At 42.6% G+C, this 17,614-nt stretch overlaps 1 protein-coding gene across 1 annotated transcript in view; it reads left to right on the forward strand.

Annotated features, from left to right (window-relative positions):
- LOC144769166 (extracellular calcium-sensing receptor-like) overlaps nt 1–7,457 on the forward strand; it is an 87,972-nt gene extending 80,515 nt beyond the window's left edge. The window contains exon 5 of the mRNA XM_078653180.1: nt 6,538–7,457. Coding sequence (XP_078509306.1) covers nt 6,538–7,457 — 920 coding nt within the window. The remainder of the gene's footprint in view (nt 1–6,537) is intronic.
- Nucleotides 7,458–17,614: the final 10,157 nt, after the last annotated feature.

Consider the following 17,614-nt stretch of genomic DNA (forward strand, 5'->3'; position numbering starts at 1 on the left):
GTTAGGGACTCAAGTAGTACAATTTTTCTGTTAGTTTTCTCCAAGCCTGTGTCAGCCCGTTTTTCTAGGTCGTAGTGTGCCAATTATCGGGTCTCAAAGTCAGGAAATGCCGAGATTCGCAGCCGTCTATGTCCGAAGTATCGTTTTTCTTATAGTTATAGTTGGACCATTGAGGGGTCCAGATAGAATCACCGGGGTTGCTGCCTGTAGTTGGACTTGTAACTGGGGTTGCACAGGTTCAGCCTCCATTTTCCCACTGCTAGAGTGCTGAGGTTCCTGCAAGTCCAAAATTCCTGCCAGAACCTGAAACCTGTTGTTGTTCACTGTATTTCCCCCACTCATTAAATCTGTCCTTGGAGAAACAGCGGTGTTTTTTTTCAATAGAAGTGCTTTAGGCGCTACCTTAAAGAAAGTTCTGAAAGAAGGGGTGATTTTTAGATTAAATGTTTGGGTCTCTCTATTCACTTTAGATTTCCTCACCCTTTTCAGTGTCACCCACTCTCCTGTAGCTGTACTCCCTTGTTTTGATGGAGGCAAGAGTTTTATTTGATTATTTAGATTTAGAGAGCTCTGCCCCCCTTTACACAGTCTTTACTCCTTAGGTGATAGCGGTTTTGTTCAGTTTGTACCCGCTTGCCTACCACTTGCTTAGTTAAACTAGGACCAATTGCCCTTAAGCTCCCACCTACTCCTCTTCTTCCCCAAGAGACGCTTGAAACCCCTTCAGGGGCAATTTGAGGCCCAGAATCAACCCCTCTCACAGCTGAAGCTGAGGCTACTATATCATTTACCAGTGCCTGCTCACCTTCGCTCGGTAAGCTGTCCCCTCTGCCAGCATTAACCTGCTCCTCCGTGTGTAGGATTATAGCTGCCCTGCTTGACCTTAAGCTGTGTGTGTCTCTGCTTTTTGTCCACTGCATCAGCACCCTACAACCTCTGCCGAGCTCCTGAGCAGCTCGTGCCCAGCAGGGGTCCAGGACCGGAGAGGTCCACAAATCGATAGGGCTGGAGAGACCCAGGGCATCCACCCTACCTTTACACACATTCGCTTTCACCCAGGGTGCCCGCAGTATCCTATATCATGTACATCATTACCCCATGCATTTACATGTCTCACTGACTGCTCACAGTTATATGTCACCATTAGCACCTTACTTTTTATTTAACACCAGGCGTTATCAGAAAAACACCATGGTTTTGCCACGGAGAGGATGTAGCCTTACGGCTAGAGTGGTTGACCTCACAGGTGGGGAACCGGGTTCGAGTCTCTCCAATGACGCTCAACATCCTGTGATTATCTGCAAATCGCTTAATCTCCCCGTGCCTAACAAAAACAAGCATTGGCATTGCCAATAGGTCTCGCCTTTGGGACCTTATAAGTGTTTAGCGATGCAACAGTTAATGTTGTTGCACCAAGGATATTGTGCTGCATAACTAAATGCTTATAAGGTCCCAAAAGCGAGACCTATTGGCTATGCCAATGCTTTTTCTTATGTCTGTGTTTTCACAGCCCATATTTCAGACAGACCTACTGCTAACAATAAACACTCAGTGGGCTTTGTGTCTGTCCCTTTCAGCCATTGGCTTTCTTCAACCAGCCTCTTCCAACCATTGGCTTGAGACTTGCCATGGAGTATTCGTCTCTCACCTAATGGTTTTGGGTACATCCTTCTGCCTCCACTCCAGGGCCTGCACTGCGCTGCATGAGGGATTGTTTACAACTACAGCCCTGTGGCTCCACTTCTGACACCTGCTTCTCAAGCATCTGCATTAGTTCCAGTGCTTAATTTGAGCAGATGGTTTCAAGTGCTCACTACCAGCACTTAATTGTCAACACCGCCACTTATGACAGCCTGCCACATGGTGTAATTTGGAGGAGATGAGTACAACAACAGCTATTTACTAGTTCAATGTACATTAAAATGGACTAATACATGCCCCCCAAGCCGATCTTATAGCTTTGAAGGCCTAGAATAGTCACACCTGAAAAAGTGTGATGGTTAATAGTTGTGTTATTACTGGCACTGGCTGCACTGGAGGAGCAATGGGTGGTGCAAGCTGCAGTGGCCTCCGGGAAAGGACCCTGGCACTTTTTATTTAAAAAAATAAGCACTTAGTTCCCACAATAAACTAGCACCCCATCAGATCTAGTGGCTTATTGGACGCTTTTTATAGGAGAGGTCAGTAGCACAGAACTTAACCCACTACAGAGTGTGGATCAGTGGTGAAAACCATTGGAAAGCTCCTCCGAAAGGCGCAATTACTGCAAACGAAATTGCCTCTTGGTGCTACAGGGTGAACAGAAAAGTGTGTCTTGACCAAGTGTATCAGGAGTCAATAAGATGCACCAGAAAAGGATATGCTGATATACCCAGTATCACGTTTATTTAGTTAAGAAGGAAAGTTTTACCTCAGATCGCTTGTTTTCTCACTCTGCATCTGAGACAATACATCCTTTACTCTGCACAATATTATCTTTACGCCTAAAATATATGTGCCCAGAATCCTCAATTCTAACCCATAGGCTCTACAAAGTAAGACAAAGACGTCAGCACAGTCTACATTGCACTCTCTTCATATGTTGGTGTCACATCCTTCAATAAAAGGAATTGACACCTGGAGTTTGAAGATTTTAACAGTAGGTAAAATTTTTGCGCACTACGTTAAAACAAGCTAATATGTGTCTGCATGCCAAAGAGTTGGAAGTTTACTGCTTGTCTGTATTGTGCAAACTGTTGATATTATTATCCTAATGAGCCACTTTATAGAACACAGTTTGAAGTCTGGGAGAGTTACAAAGCCTTCATCCTTCATGGGTCAATAAATAATGAAGTAACCTCAAAAGTGGGCAAGTTTTTCAGCGATGAGACACGGTGTAAATTGTGGAGTTAAGAGTTTTATAAAAACAAGCTTCCATTACTATGAGACTGGTCAGTTTGACTGCTACTACACTGAAGTCTTTCTTATCGGCCACAACGTTCTCCCCTCAAATGTCTGAACTGTCATCAGTTTCCGTTGTTGTCTGTCTGTACCGCCGAGTTCAATCTTAGTAAAAACGGGTTTCTTGACAATACACTATGTGATGTTTTGTTATTTTTAAAAACAAACAGGATATGTTGTACAATCGCGCTATTGGTACCCCCTCACCACACCCATCCACTGGCCCCTATACTAAATTCAGTGTAATCATTATGCAACATTTCGATGACACCCTGTACAGCACTCCGCAGCCATGCGCCTAAGTTCGCATTATACAAATACCCTATACATATAGATGGGCTGTGCACACAAAAAGAATACATTTTTGTTCAGTCGTAACCCCTGGGGGCTGGGCTGGTAGCATTGACAAGAAGCTATAAGATCACCTAAAGCGATGTTTTTGTCTTGCATATCTTTGTCTTTTTTCAATTTGCATATCAACGATCTGGTACAAGAGAACTAAAAGAGACCAAACACATGTGCAACATGTGCACAACCACACCAAAAGCATGTGATGCGCAAAGACGCCTTGAAGTGTAACAACCACCTATAGACAAGTAATGGACGACTCTAAGCCTCAGCAGTAACAAAACATCAGCGCGCGCCTCGCGCTGAAAGTAAAAAGCAGTAGGGGGAGGGGATAGAGGAGGGAGCCTGGGCCTGTTACCCTTGCGGGAGCGAGCGAGTTAATTACAAACATATGGCTTGAAAGCTTTCTCCTGCAAGGGAATCGCCAAACGTGCATGCGTTGCCATTCAAAGCAATGCAACGCGTGCACGTTTTTGCCCGCAAAGCTGTACAGATGACTAAAGGTCTTTTTCCTAAGCAACGCATGCACCCTGTGAAGGCGAGACCTAATGAATGTCCATCTGTAACAAAACTGGTGCTCGTGTAAAGCGCTCTGATACCAGATGTCTTGGTCTAGTTCGCGCTATATAGAACTCTTAAAAAAAGAAAATACTTCATCAACATTAATCTCAACGACCCAAAGCTCGAGATACCTCAACACACCAAATCAATCTTTAACCTAGTTGCTTCTAGCTCTCTTTTCCTTTATTTTCTCCTATGCAACCATGGCATTATTGTCAATTGCTCACATCAACGTTTTTTTTACTTATTTACATACTGAGGGTTCCCCCTTCCCTCCGAGCTGAGCCCTCTTTATGACATTTCGGGCACTTCGTAGCTAAGCCTTCATAACCTTTTTTCTTCCAATGACATTCAGGCTAAATAAGCGCCCTTTGGTCCCTATATATTATGAATTGTAACGGTTAGTGTTAGTGGTAGTCCTGAGAAAATATCCAGACTATGCCAGAATTAAAAATGTTCTGAAAAATCGGAAAAAAAGGCTGTGCTAGAAAGCGTGGTTTTTTTCTAAAAATGTCCTCAACAAAAGGCCTGCTGTGCTACGATTGCAATCTTTCCAGATAGAGTGCAAACACAATCATTTTTCTTTTTTTGACAAAGGTGTTGTCATTCTCTAAGTAGTGGTCAGTGTTTCTTATTTTTGCAACTTCTAAATACTTGCTGCTTGTGAGGGAAAGAGTCATAAAACCCATCGCTGCCGGACTCTACCGTACGTGGAGGTGTGTAGTGTTTGTTGGTTGACCTTAAAAACCCACATTAGCCGAAATGCAATGTGATTCTGATGGTGTTTTTTCGAACTATGTTTTGGCACACTGGTTTAGAATGCTACTTTCCCACACTTCTTCCAATGACACATATCTTGCTAGTGTGAGTGAGCCTTTGGATAAGCTAGACATTTATGGTAGCAGTTGGCTCCCATATTTGGGCCTGGGGTCCACATGCATCCGAAGAAACCTACCAGCCCCAGAGATTATTGAAAACTAGAGATCACAGTGAGAGTAGAGTTGTGTGGCCTGAATTGATCCCAACATTTTCCTTCACCACAATGCCATGCACATAACAAACTATGCTCTAAAAAACATTTCCTTCTAATTTCTTTGGTAAAATATGTCATAAGTTGTAGGGACCGCCACAAGTGGACTTCTCCCAATAAAAATGGTACCTCACAAGTGGGGGGGGGCTAAAACTCCTGAGATGAAAAACTCAAAAAATGCTTTAATCTGTCATGAAACACCATGAACGCGAACCACCATGGACACACCCACCCACGCAAATAGTTGACCCAACATCTTGGTGCCCTCCGTTGACTTAATGGTTATGCCCAATTTTTTCCTTTTTGTTGATCAACAGATTGGTGACCAGCTCTCTGTATTTTCCACTGCCACTTTAGTGTGGATTTACATTAAGGGTACAGTGCTTGAGTAAGGCATCCTAAACACTACCTTAATGGCTCAAGATTCCTCAGCATTGGTTCCTTTGTATCTTGAAGATCACACAAGACATCCGGCGCTTGGGTGCCATCGGGTATAGAAGACCGGACCCAAATGGCAATGGACCAGTTTGCATGGTCATTTCTAAGCTTTGCAAACATCGCCAGGCCCTCCTAAGTTAGAAGAGAATCTCCTATTCAAGGACAGTCAAGTATCTAAGATTTGAGAGCACATATCTGTTTCTTTTGAGAGAAAGTCTACTGGATACCCGAAGTCAACCAAAAAGTTAGTACCTAGAAAAAGGAGGAAATAGTTAGAATTGAGAATGATGAATTTTTGATAGAATTCTCCCAAAACTTTGTATTGAAGCTCTGCAATCGAATATTTATAAAACGCCTGCAGGTGAACTAGTACACAAACTATAATTTTAAGGGTTATAGGTTAGTTAGGATAGAAGTTAATTTTGTGTTAATATAAAGATGTGAGGACAACTCGACCTCCCCCAAGACTTCAGACGAAGTTAGAAACTACTGGAGATTACTTCATCAGGAACAATGTGAATACATTAGAAAATACACTTAATTTAAAAGTGGATGGCTAATGAGAGTAGCCAGAGGTTACTAATTGTACTGTTTTGTTTAGCTGCGTAGCCACTGAATTAATTTGGTGATAATCATTGATCTGGGACACTACGTTGAAAATTGAATCAACCAGGTGCCGTTTATGTGTAATCTTAGAATAGAGGCCTGTCTCTGAGGACAAGAAAGGCCCAAAGTCGCAACGTGGAAATATCAAGTGTTTTCTTTGAATACTCTTCAATTCTTGAGATTTTGGTAGCTGTGTATACTGGCCCAGGCAAACGTACTGATCCTGGTCTTTTTCTAAAAATTAGACAATCTTGTGAGTCATAGGTGGTACGTCTTATATGGATCCCAGAACAACCATTTATCTAATATGCCCTGCAAGCTTCCAAACTACGCCTAACAATCATATTTTATCTCTCTTTCCTTAGTGATTGGTTGTTCCTAGTGCAATAGAATTCAGCTTGTTAATTGCCAATGTATAGTTCTAGCCTTATTTACCAGCAACATCTATAATTAAATGCCACAAGCAATGAAGGATACATCTTCATTTTAAAATGTTTTGCCCACAATGCCTTCCTTTCCTTTTTTAAATGTACCTATTATTTTGAAATCCATTACACTGATAGTTTTCCATGTATTGATGCTTGCATGACTTTAGGTTTCAATGTCTTTTCCAGATTCTGCAGACTGCATGAAGTGCCCTGATGATCACTGGTCTAGTGTTTTAGGAGATCGATGCATACCAAAATCTATTGTCTTCCTGTCCTTTGAGGAGCCTCTGGGTTCAACATTAGCCTTTATGTGTATTTTGTTCTTCTGCAATACTTTCTATGTCCTTGGAGTCTTCATTTGGTACAGAGACACTCCAGTGGTGAGAGCGAACAATCGTGGCATAAGTTATCTCCTACTGGTGTCACTCATGTTGTGCTTTCTTAGTGCCATGATTTTCATCGGCCATCCGAAGAAAGAAACCTGCATGTTGAGGCAAATTGTCTTTGGGATCGTCTTTTCCATGTGTGTTTCTTGTGTGCTTGCCAAAACTGTCACTGTTGTGATGGTCTTCAAAGCTACAAAGCCTGACAGCAACCTCAAGAAGTTCTTAGGGAAAAAGATTGCCTACACCATCGTTCTGAGTTGCACATTAATTCAAATTACCATTGGGGTAGCATGGTTGACAACATCTCCTTCTTTCCCAGAACACATCACTAGCCCTGCCATGAGAGAGATAATTATTGGATGCAATGAGGGCTCCATCGTATGGTTCTACAGCATGTTGGCCTTCATGGGAATCTTGGCCAGTATGAGTTTCTTGATCTCCTTCCAGGCTAGGAACTTGCCTGACAGCTTCAATGAAACCAAGTTCATCACATTTAGCATGCTTGTGTTCGTCAGTGTTTGGTTATCATTCATTCCAGCTTATTTGAGCACAAAGGGAAAGTATCTGGTTGCTGTTGAGATATTTGCTATTTTGTCCTCTAGTGCCGGACTTCTCTTTTGTATATTTGCCCCAAAAATATTCATAATATTTTGGAGGCCAGAGAGGAACACTCGAGACTATATAAATTCAAAATCAAAGTTAGCTATGAAAAATAAATGAAGATGCTGACGATTGTATGTATGCTTGTTTGCTTTGGATCATTTACTAAACCTACAGCTGAATGGTGGAAATTTGTTATATATAGCTGACAAATCATTCCATTGTGCACAGTTATTATCATATGACTCACCTGATCCTGAACATCCTAATGCTTTGTTAACACAAGCAAGATAATTTCCCATTCAATCAGCAGTTTTAAAGTAGTAGGAAACACTACATTTATTATTCATGCACTTGTGGTTTTTGGAATGTTCTATGCCTTGTAGCTATTTCAGACACTGTTATGGATCTGGGCCCCCCAATGTTTATGTGGGATCCCCAACAGTTAACCATGTATCTTGCTCAATCTGTACTTCATGTTCAGTATGTGCGTTTGTGTTTGTGTCAGAGCATTGGAATTTTGCAACTGAGATCAGTCAGTTGTGGTACAAAAGGGGGTGGTGATGGACGGAGCATCTGAATCAATCAAACACTCACACCCAGTCAAAAGATCTGGGTTTAATCCATCACCGTTCTTTAGCCCACTCTGCCACCCCAGTTCAGACATGGCTATATGCAAATCAGTCTAACCCTGTGCCTCATGGGAACAGTCCAGCCCGAACTGCCAAGCCATGCCTTCCCTGGACCGGAAACAAGCTTCCGAGGACCGGTTTCTGGCATTCCAGCCGTCTTCAGCCCGGCTTGCTTGAATCCAGTGGCAAAGTGAGCAAGGGACTCACGTCTGAGCATACCCTGCCACACTTATGGCGGCCAAAAGCGGTACAAAAGGGGGTTGGTGATGGACGGAGCATCTGAATCAATCAAACACTCACACCCAGTCAAAAGATCTGGGTTTAATCCATAACCGTTCTTTAGCCCACTCTACCACCCCAGTTCAGACATGGCTATATGCAAATCAGTCTGACCTTGTGCCTCATGGGAACAGTCCAGCCCGAACTGCCAAGCCATGCCTTCCCTGGACCAGAAACAAGCTTCCGAGGACCGGTTTCTGGCATTCCAGCCGTCTTCAGCCCGGCTTGCTTGAATCCAGTGGCAAAGTGAGCAAGGGACTCACGTCTGATTAGTGGCAAGTCGTGTTGATTGTGCACGCCTGCAAGGACCCCCATTGCGGACCTGCTCCTTCTATTTTCCGAAATTTAAACGAGGGCATCGTCCCGACCGATCGATGTGTATGTAGAATTGGACTCACCTAATCGAAGACAGCCCCTATTCGTGGTCTGTGCTGAAACTTCTTTCAGCCTCCCCCCACTGTGGGGACAATTTTGATTGTGAACTCTTTAGGCAATTACTCTTTGTCCTGTGGATGAACCAATATTGTTTAAGGTTCGAAACGTCGTCGACTTGAAATGCACTAAATGCATAGCTGATACTAATTTTACATGCATATGTGTATATTGTGGATTATCTGCTTCATGATTTACAATTTCCAGATGACCTGATATTGCATCCTATTTTTTCCCTTGTTTGTGTTCCCTCAGTGTGTTAGTCGGACATCGGCTGGTGTCCTGCTTCTATCACACTCTGTGTTTTATTGCCTCATGATTGTTTCTATCAAGATAATAAATTGTCCGGCTGGACATTTCTTATAAAAATATAGTTCCATTTGGCCTATATTCATTCTCCCGAAATTCCTGTTTTTGTCTAAGGACCACTGTCTTTAAATTTAGGGACTCACGTCTGAGCATACCCTGCCACACTTATGGCGGCCAAAAGCGGTACAAAAGGGGGTGGTGATGGACGGAGCATCTGAATCAATCAAACACTCACAAGGACAAGTTGTGAACTTAAGTTTGTCCTGGGGCAGACCCATAGGGCCATAAGGTGAAAGAGGAAGTGGACGTTTAACAGGAATATTGGTTGTGAGATTTTCAGTGCTTATATAAATCATAGTTAATCTGTTTGTTATTGGAGGAGGTGTTGACATTTATTCTAAAGTTCCACTCTCTAAGAATTGTGGGTCTGATTCACATAGGGCCACTGCACTCATGGCGGAGGACCTGCAGTCATGGCAGGGTTCTGCATTCATAGCGAGACTTCCGCAATGGGTAATTATAGTACGGAGGTTCCGCTACAAGTGTGGGAACCCCGCCATGACTGCGGCGCCTCCGCCAAGAGTGTGGAGGCCTTGTGTGAATTGGGCCCTGAGTGTACTTCTACTGTTTTCCAAACTGTCAGAGAACTAAGACAAAAAACTGGATCTTACCTCCTTAGGTTGTTGTCAGGATTCTGAAATGGTTGTATGACGGAAACCCGCAGGCATTTAACCAGCACCCTCTACAATGCAGTCAGTACAGGGTGTGCTATATTACCAAATGTTCCTTTAACATGCAAGTGGATCACTGAAAATATATCGACCACATAAATATCGAGATACAAAAATATCGATGATAAAATATCGACGGACAAAATATCGACTGGCTATCTTCACACAGGTAAGTACAAAAATATCGAGTTAAAAATATCGTTTACAAAAATATAGTTGCAAAAAATATCGTATTTACTAAAAACAGTGTTAAATTAAAGTAATATTAATAATTATTAACTAAAATATACTTACAATTACCTAAATTAACTTATAATAATTAAATAATTAATGAAAGTTAAATAAATATTTTTTTATTTCATATTTATTAAAACATATATATATAGTAACAAAATATAATAAAATAATACCCAAAAACTGAAAACTGACCCTGAACCCTAAAAATACCCCTTTACCCAAAAACCCAAAACTGACCCTGAACCCTAAAAATACCCCTTTACCCAAAAACTGAAAACTGACCCTAAACCCTAAAAATACCCCTTTACCCAAAAACTGAAAACTGACCCTGAACCCTAAAAATACCCCTTTACCCAAAAACTGAAAACTGACCCTGAACCCTAAAAATACCCCTTTACACAAAACCTGAAAACTGACCCTGAACCCTAAAAATACCCCTTTACCCAAAAACTGAAAACTGACCCTGAACCCTAAAAATACCCCTTTAACCAAAAACTGAAAACTGACCCTGAACCCTAAAAATACCCCTTTACCCAAAAACTGAAAACTGACCCTGAACCCTAAAAATACCCCTTCACCCAAAAACCCAAAACTGACCCTGAACCCTAAAAATAAAAACGATTTTTTTTACTATCTATATTATATACTTACATATTTTCACTTTCTATATTATTTACAGTCGATATTACTTCACTTACCTTAAAAACGATATTTTGGCTGTCTATATTCTGTCCTGTCGATATTTTGTCCAAACGATATTTTTGACTCGATATTCTGTCCAAACGATATTTTGGAGTCGATATTATGTCTGTGCACCTATGCAACAGTAAGGAAAGTGTTGGACTTAAAAATCTAACACCTATTTAAGATCACGCTCCCTACAGCAAGTTGTTGTATCGACTCCTGCGGTACCGTAACATGTGGTAACGTCGCATGCGGGTACTGACTTCGTTGTAAAGGGTGGTCATTGTAAAGACTCATTGGCAGCCATCACAGGGATGGTGGCTTGTAAAAGTCAGCAGGCCACCATGTTTTTAATTGTTTTAAAATAAAGGAATTTTGGTTGTGACGCAACCCATTTTCTTTAACCCCTTCCACGCTCATGACGAGCTGGGCTCGTCATGAAGTAGCCTCCTCGCACGCTCATGACGAGCCCAGCTCGTCATCTTGTGTGGGATTTCAGATTTCTCAGCACAGCAGGGGAATATGCTGAGCAGCCATGGGGTTAAAGGAAAAAGAGGTGGGGTTAAAGGAAAATACAACGTGAACATTTCATTTATTAAGAATAGGCAGTGGTCTATGGCAGTGGTCCACTATTGAGTACTCCATAAAAAGCCACAACGCCTCTTTATGTCACCATGCGTGGATGTCCCTGGATCGGTCCGATCAGCCCTACCGGGTCTGTGCCACAGTGTTTCACTGATCACAGGTGATAATGAAAGTGCAGGAACGTAAGGAGCATAAACTACAGTCAACCCTGATAACTTTGTTATGATAAACTCAAAATCCTCAAACAAGAACTCTCAGGGAACAATGTTGCTTGGCAGCCAGGCGCGAAAGGTTTTTTTAAAAAAGTGAAGATCGAATGTTTCCAATGAGATTATGAGGGATGCGTTTTTCCTTAAATGTTGTATTGCTTGTTCATTACTTATTTAAGAGGGAAAATATCAAAGTGAGGTTTACATGTTGGAGCAAGAGATTCATGAGACGGAGCACCAGTCTGAGAGGGGTATGAACCTTAGAGAACGTTTCATTAAAGGAGTGTAGGGCTACATTTTTCAGTAATCGCACCAGTAAGGAGCTTTATGTATAATCAAACCATTTTGTTTCCGAGATCTGCAAGGTTTAAATCTAGCAGAGTGAAGTCATCGTTGGACCCTAATAGGATGCCTTATGGTGCTATCTACGGGTCATTCCCGCCCTTTCCTGCTGTCTGCAGCTTAAGAAAACCACAACTGTTACATCAACACTGCATTGGCGATTTAAGACTATGCAACTTCCTTTGTCCTGACCAGGTTGAAAGGTCACCATGCCCCAGAAGTGTGTCCTTGAGTGCCGTCAGATGAGAGGGTCTCTGTTGGCCTTAATCGCACCTACACAATGCTTCCCCTGTCTGATACTCCACCACAAGCACCCAACACTGAACAGTGCAAACACTGAGTCTCACACCAGCTACATGACACTGAAGTGCTTCTGCCAAAACAGGTGAGAACGCTAAGATATGGTTGCAGAACCCATCTGTACTACTGATCCCATTAATCAGACATGCAGCCAACAAACATCAGATTATCCCCTTTTTGGGGTACAAAGTATTTGACCCTGAGCTGATGCATTTTGCTGAGCTATTGTACCTTGAAGTGATTAAAAGTCCTGTTCTTTAAATCATGAAACAGCACTGCCTGGACATTAGTGTTATTGTACCTCTTGTGTGATTGCACATCTACTGCAAGCAACATGCAATGCTTGTGACATTCCTTTATCTTCCTTACAACTAATGTACGGTTTCTATTATATGCTTACAATTGATAACCAGTATATTAACTGACATACAATTCCACCACTACCTAGGGAGTAAAACACAAAAAACAAGAACATATAGCTTGTGCTACACACTTCCAATTACTATTCTTAACAAACCACTCATTTTGCAATTGCCATATTACCAATTATATATTGTCAAGGGACTGACAGTAGGGTATTGTGAATGGTATCCTGAAGTCTACAGAGATTTGCAAATTTGTGGTTCATGCCAACCACAGGCATAAAAAGGCGGGAAGAAAGCGGCAGCAGGAGCTCGGGCCCACGGGATGCCCCCTACCTCGTTCTTCATATAATGATGTATCTCCATATGAATCAGAATCACATAGTGACAGAAGGTAAAGCAGATTTTGTATTATCAATTGAGCATTTCTATGGTGCTTATGCATGTGTGAGTTTATATGTCTGTGAGAGCTCAAGAGACTGTAGGGGTGTGTTTGTGCTGCATATTTTTATGTGTGCTAGCAGAACTGACACCACTCACTGTAGATAGTTTGTTTAGCCACTTGGTCCTGAGGAATCGCCAACTGATCTATTAGAGACATTCTCAGGTGAGAAACATGTTGACCATCGGGGGTAGAGCGTATTTTGTGTCATATTAAAACAAAATATTCGCTCCCCCCCTCGTTTCCTTTTTATCCAGGTTGTGACCTCTTCAGAATAAAAATAAATACAGAGCATTCACTTACCTGTTTTAACCCACACTCCACATCTACATCCTTCTAGGCCCCTCACACCCACAGCACCTATACGGCAAGGAACAAAAGATCTTCGATAAAGAGCCCCTTTATGGGTGCCCGTCGAGCATTGCAGCGCCAGCTTCACGAGGAGCAGACCCATATGATGAAGCATGACACGTAGCTTTCTGGCTGTGGCAGGGTCCTATTTCCGAAAGGAGGTATTCCCCACCTCCTCACTACATTGAGTACACCCCGGTGGTCTACTTGCCACGTAGGAACACTGTACCTTTCTTGTCTTCTAGCAAAACTGTGCACAGTTTATCCTTTAAAAATGTTCAAAGAACTGAGACCTGGTACTTGTTTAGGCAGGAGATGTGCCCTTGTCCCACCCCTACGCAGGGATTTCTATTTTGTATTGTGAATATGTGACTTTGTGAACTAGTTACTTTGTGAGAACTAGTTACTTTGTGAGTGTGCAAGTGACTTACATATGCAAGCTAGTGGGAATAGTATGTTTTTCACAGTTGGAATCACAGGGCTGGACTCCAAGCTGGAGAACCCACAACATGGGCACAATGACGTGTGAGAACGGCCTGAAGCAGGAATCTGGGGCAAAGAAGGGCATGCCTGGCCTGGAAACTGAAGTCCCACCCCTTGCCCCTGTCACCCACTAAATGACAGTGCTCAGAAAGACTAATTTACATCAACTCATCATACAAAAGTCCTCTTGCAATTTCTTAAGGTAGCCCGGTTTCTTCCTCCTCACTTCATTGCCTATGTCTCCCGGTCCTAGGATGCTTGATTCCGGTCCAGGGAGGCACCTGGCTTGGCAGTTCGGGCTCAGCTGTTCCCATGAGGCACAGGGTCAAGACTGATTTGCATATGGCCAGGTCTAAACTGGGGTGGCATGGTGAGCAAAAGAATGATGGATTTAACCCATATCTCTTAACTGGGGGTGAATGTTTTGATTTGTTCTGCATTCCGTCCATCAAATGTGTGTCTTATTCCTTTTCCATCTAGAAATGCAGGTCATACACCTACCCTGTCAGTGAAGCTATTTTACCCCCAGCATGTGCTAGACTAAACTAGGGGCATCCAGATGAATCCCACTTTGCTTTGGTAAATAAAACTGGGCAACAAGCTTTAGGGATACACATCAAAAGACAGCCTTGCCATCATTGGCAGAATCTCTTTTTCAAAGTTTACATTAGATGTTTGCACTGCTTGGTATGTGCATTCTTTCATGTTCCCTCATATTGCTTTTGTCATGTTTCTGCTTCATTCAATCACCTGTCCTTGCAGGGGCGGTGGCCTAGCAGCAGCCTGCCAGTGGACAGCATGTTTGCCCAGCTCTGGGCCTATCCAACGTACCTCATCTAGCCCTATCTGACATGCAAATGATGTTTCTTTCTACAGTTTTGCATTCTCAGAATGCATACTAAAGTTTACTATATGTTCTTAAAACCTTGCATGAAAATGTCGACTCTGACTTAAAACCTCTGATTGTACCTTCTTGTCTTCGAATTACCTGCATCTTATATTACATTATCTGCATGACTCCTCTCTCTGAATACAGCCTACTTTAAGTTATGTATATGTTTGCATTAATTTCTAATATTGTATTTCTGCAACCTGCCCACACCTCAACATAAAGATCACAACTTTTCCTCCTTTGAAAGTCACAACTTGCACTCTAGGCCCAATTTATTTACTCTGGTTTATGTACTAATCCCACCAATCCTCTACATGAACTCACATAACCCTCACCTAATGAGCACAGCTAATGGATACTAATTTGATCCACCACAAAAACAGTGGAGTAAATGAAGAGAATGGTCTCATTCAGAGCACAAGTCTGTTCCCAATAACCAACAACAGCCAATAACCTCTGGATGAATCACGAACGTTGCATTCTGGACCGGTGTAAAGTGCTTCAATACCTCGTCAGAGGCATTAAGCGCTAAATAATTGCAATTACAATTATGTTTAATAGGAGTAAAATAGTATTAACGATGGCATACAAATGTATGTAAACTAAGTGATTGCTAAGTCCAGCACGTGACTGTCTTCACTAAGATGTTTATTTAGGGGAGAGGAGTTGGCCTAACGGCTAAGGCGCTCGACCTCGGACCTGGGGATCTGGGTTCGAGTCTCGGTAACGACGCCTAAAAAAAACCTCCTGTGAATCTGGGCAAATCACTTAATTTCCCCGTGCCTAAAGCTGATTCGGTTCGGGTCTAGTTCGCGCTATATAAAACTCTATAAATAAATTGAATCCATTGAACAATCTTAATTGATTTTCATTCAGTTCCTTAACCGTAATAATTTCTTTACGAACGTTTCCTGAAGCAGTGTCTTCATGAGGTCTTTCAGAGCCCTGGGACAGGATTGAATTATCCCTTCCTTCGTTTGGCTATAATCGTAGGTTACAAACTATATGCCAAAGCTTTTGTCTTTAGAAAAACAAATGTATAAAGACTTCTTTTGAATGCAAAAGAATGTGCTTTCTTTCTATTCTTATTGGTCCATTGACACCATGTGTGCATCTATTTCACACAGAAACAGTACATGGGCCGTCTACTAAGCTGCGTGAAAAGGTGCCTTGAAATGTTGTGTATCTTGCCCCGGGAGATTGTTGTTAGGTTATTCGAAACGCTTCTTCTTGAAGCACGCATGAATAAAAACATAACTTAAAACCATCATCTATTATCAACATTATTTAGGAAAGTGAAACCTTCAAACCATTCCATTCACGAATAGTGTACTAGTTTTTAAAAAGGTTTTAAAGTTAACTCCTTGGAAAAAGTATCACATTGAATATTGTGCCTGTGTTTCTAGTCTGGTTGAATTAGAATAATGCTGCTTTTTATTTTGAACAAAGACCTGCTTTATATCCTGCAAAGGTGCATTCATTTTCACCTGCCTTATTTAGACCCTGGCGGCCTGTACTCCATTCCAACATGGATGTACTCAAGTGCCCTGGGAAACTAACCCTGCCTATTTAGAGCTCTGCATCTGCTGTGAGATCTGTGGGGCTCATTGTAAGTGATTAAAGCTTTGCTGGGAGGCACCTTGTTTAATGTGGCGGTTCAGTAAAGTTTTTTGTTTTTCAAAAACAGCGCCCTGAAGTCTCAGTAATGGCTTTGGCACACTGGGACTTTTCTTTCTGCTTGTGGAGCCATTTTTACTATTTCATGCTCAGGACGTTCAGCATTGTCTTGGCGGCCACAAAGAGGAAAACAAGTATACAAGAGCATTCGCTGTATTTAGGGCAGACTGTTTGCGGTACTTACCTGACTGCCCAATGTCTGTGGTAAAAACAATGGTTTGGTGGACAGAGTACTCTTCTGTGTTTGTGTTCCCTCTCTGCCAGACTCCAAATCAGACCCATAGGGTCTTATTAACAGTAGTCCTCAAACCACTGTGGCAGCAGTCCGACCGCCGCAAGCTCAGCGATCTGACCTCCGTATTACTAGTTTGTCGGATTGCTTTTGCAAAAGACCGTGGTCGAACCGCCAACACCGCCAGTCATCTGCAGACTGCTGTGACTAAAGTCAGGGAAATTCAAATACCATTTGGGGGTATAGAGGAGTGTACCTTCGATCCCTATTACAAGTTAGCTTTCCAATGAGCCAACCACGGCAGTGGGACCGCCGTCTAAAGGTCAGTGGAAATTAACAATTTGTGGTGCAGACTCACCCCATTCCTATTCTTCTCATCAGAGTTCAATATGGATCCCTTTTTCTAGGTCCCCCCTTCACGGCAGCATCTTCACCCCGAGGAATACGACCCTGTCTGCAGTGATGCACAGGTAAGTGCTCTTTGTGCCATATAGCGATTGCCTGGACTGCCCACATATGGTTGAACTCCGGCAATGGATAGGTGGCATTTTTTACATGTAATATGCATATTTGGGCATTTGACACATATGCAGTCGAATTGCTCACACAGACATCAATATGTATGGAAAACTAGTCACCATGATTGCAAGACCCCTGCAGCCACACAGCGGGACACTGTGGTCAACTCATAATATGCCGGTCAAAAGGCCACTGGCACTGCGGTCTTCTAGAGGGCAAGCCTGTGGTCTTCAGGTGGCCAGACTGTCAAACTCATAACCCGGCCCTTAGTCTCTGTGTCTTGCCAACACACTAACCTCTCTTACATCTAGAAACATTGATGCACTTATCAAACCGAAATTGGCCTTGTTACATATTCACTTCTATTGCTCCTTAAACTTTTTCTTGCATTATGGACCCAGCCTCCTCAGAAACCTGGGAGGGGAGGAGCCCCTTTTCTGGGCTTTCGATTCACGGGTCTAGGCTTCAGCTTGTTACTTATCCGGACGGCGTTTCACCCAGGCCTCCATCTGGTCCGGCTTCGCCGACCCGGCCCGGGTCCTCACTGCGTCCTGTCAACAGAACCATGCTCGAGCCAGA

The sequence above is a fragment of the Lissotriton helveticus genome, chromosome 7 (genome assembly GCF_964261635.1).
Source record: "Lissotriton helveticus chromosome 7, aLisHel1.1, whole genome shotgun sequence".
NCBI lineage: Eukaryota > Metazoa > Chordata > Amphibia > Caudata > Salamandridae > Lissotriton > Lissotriton helveticus.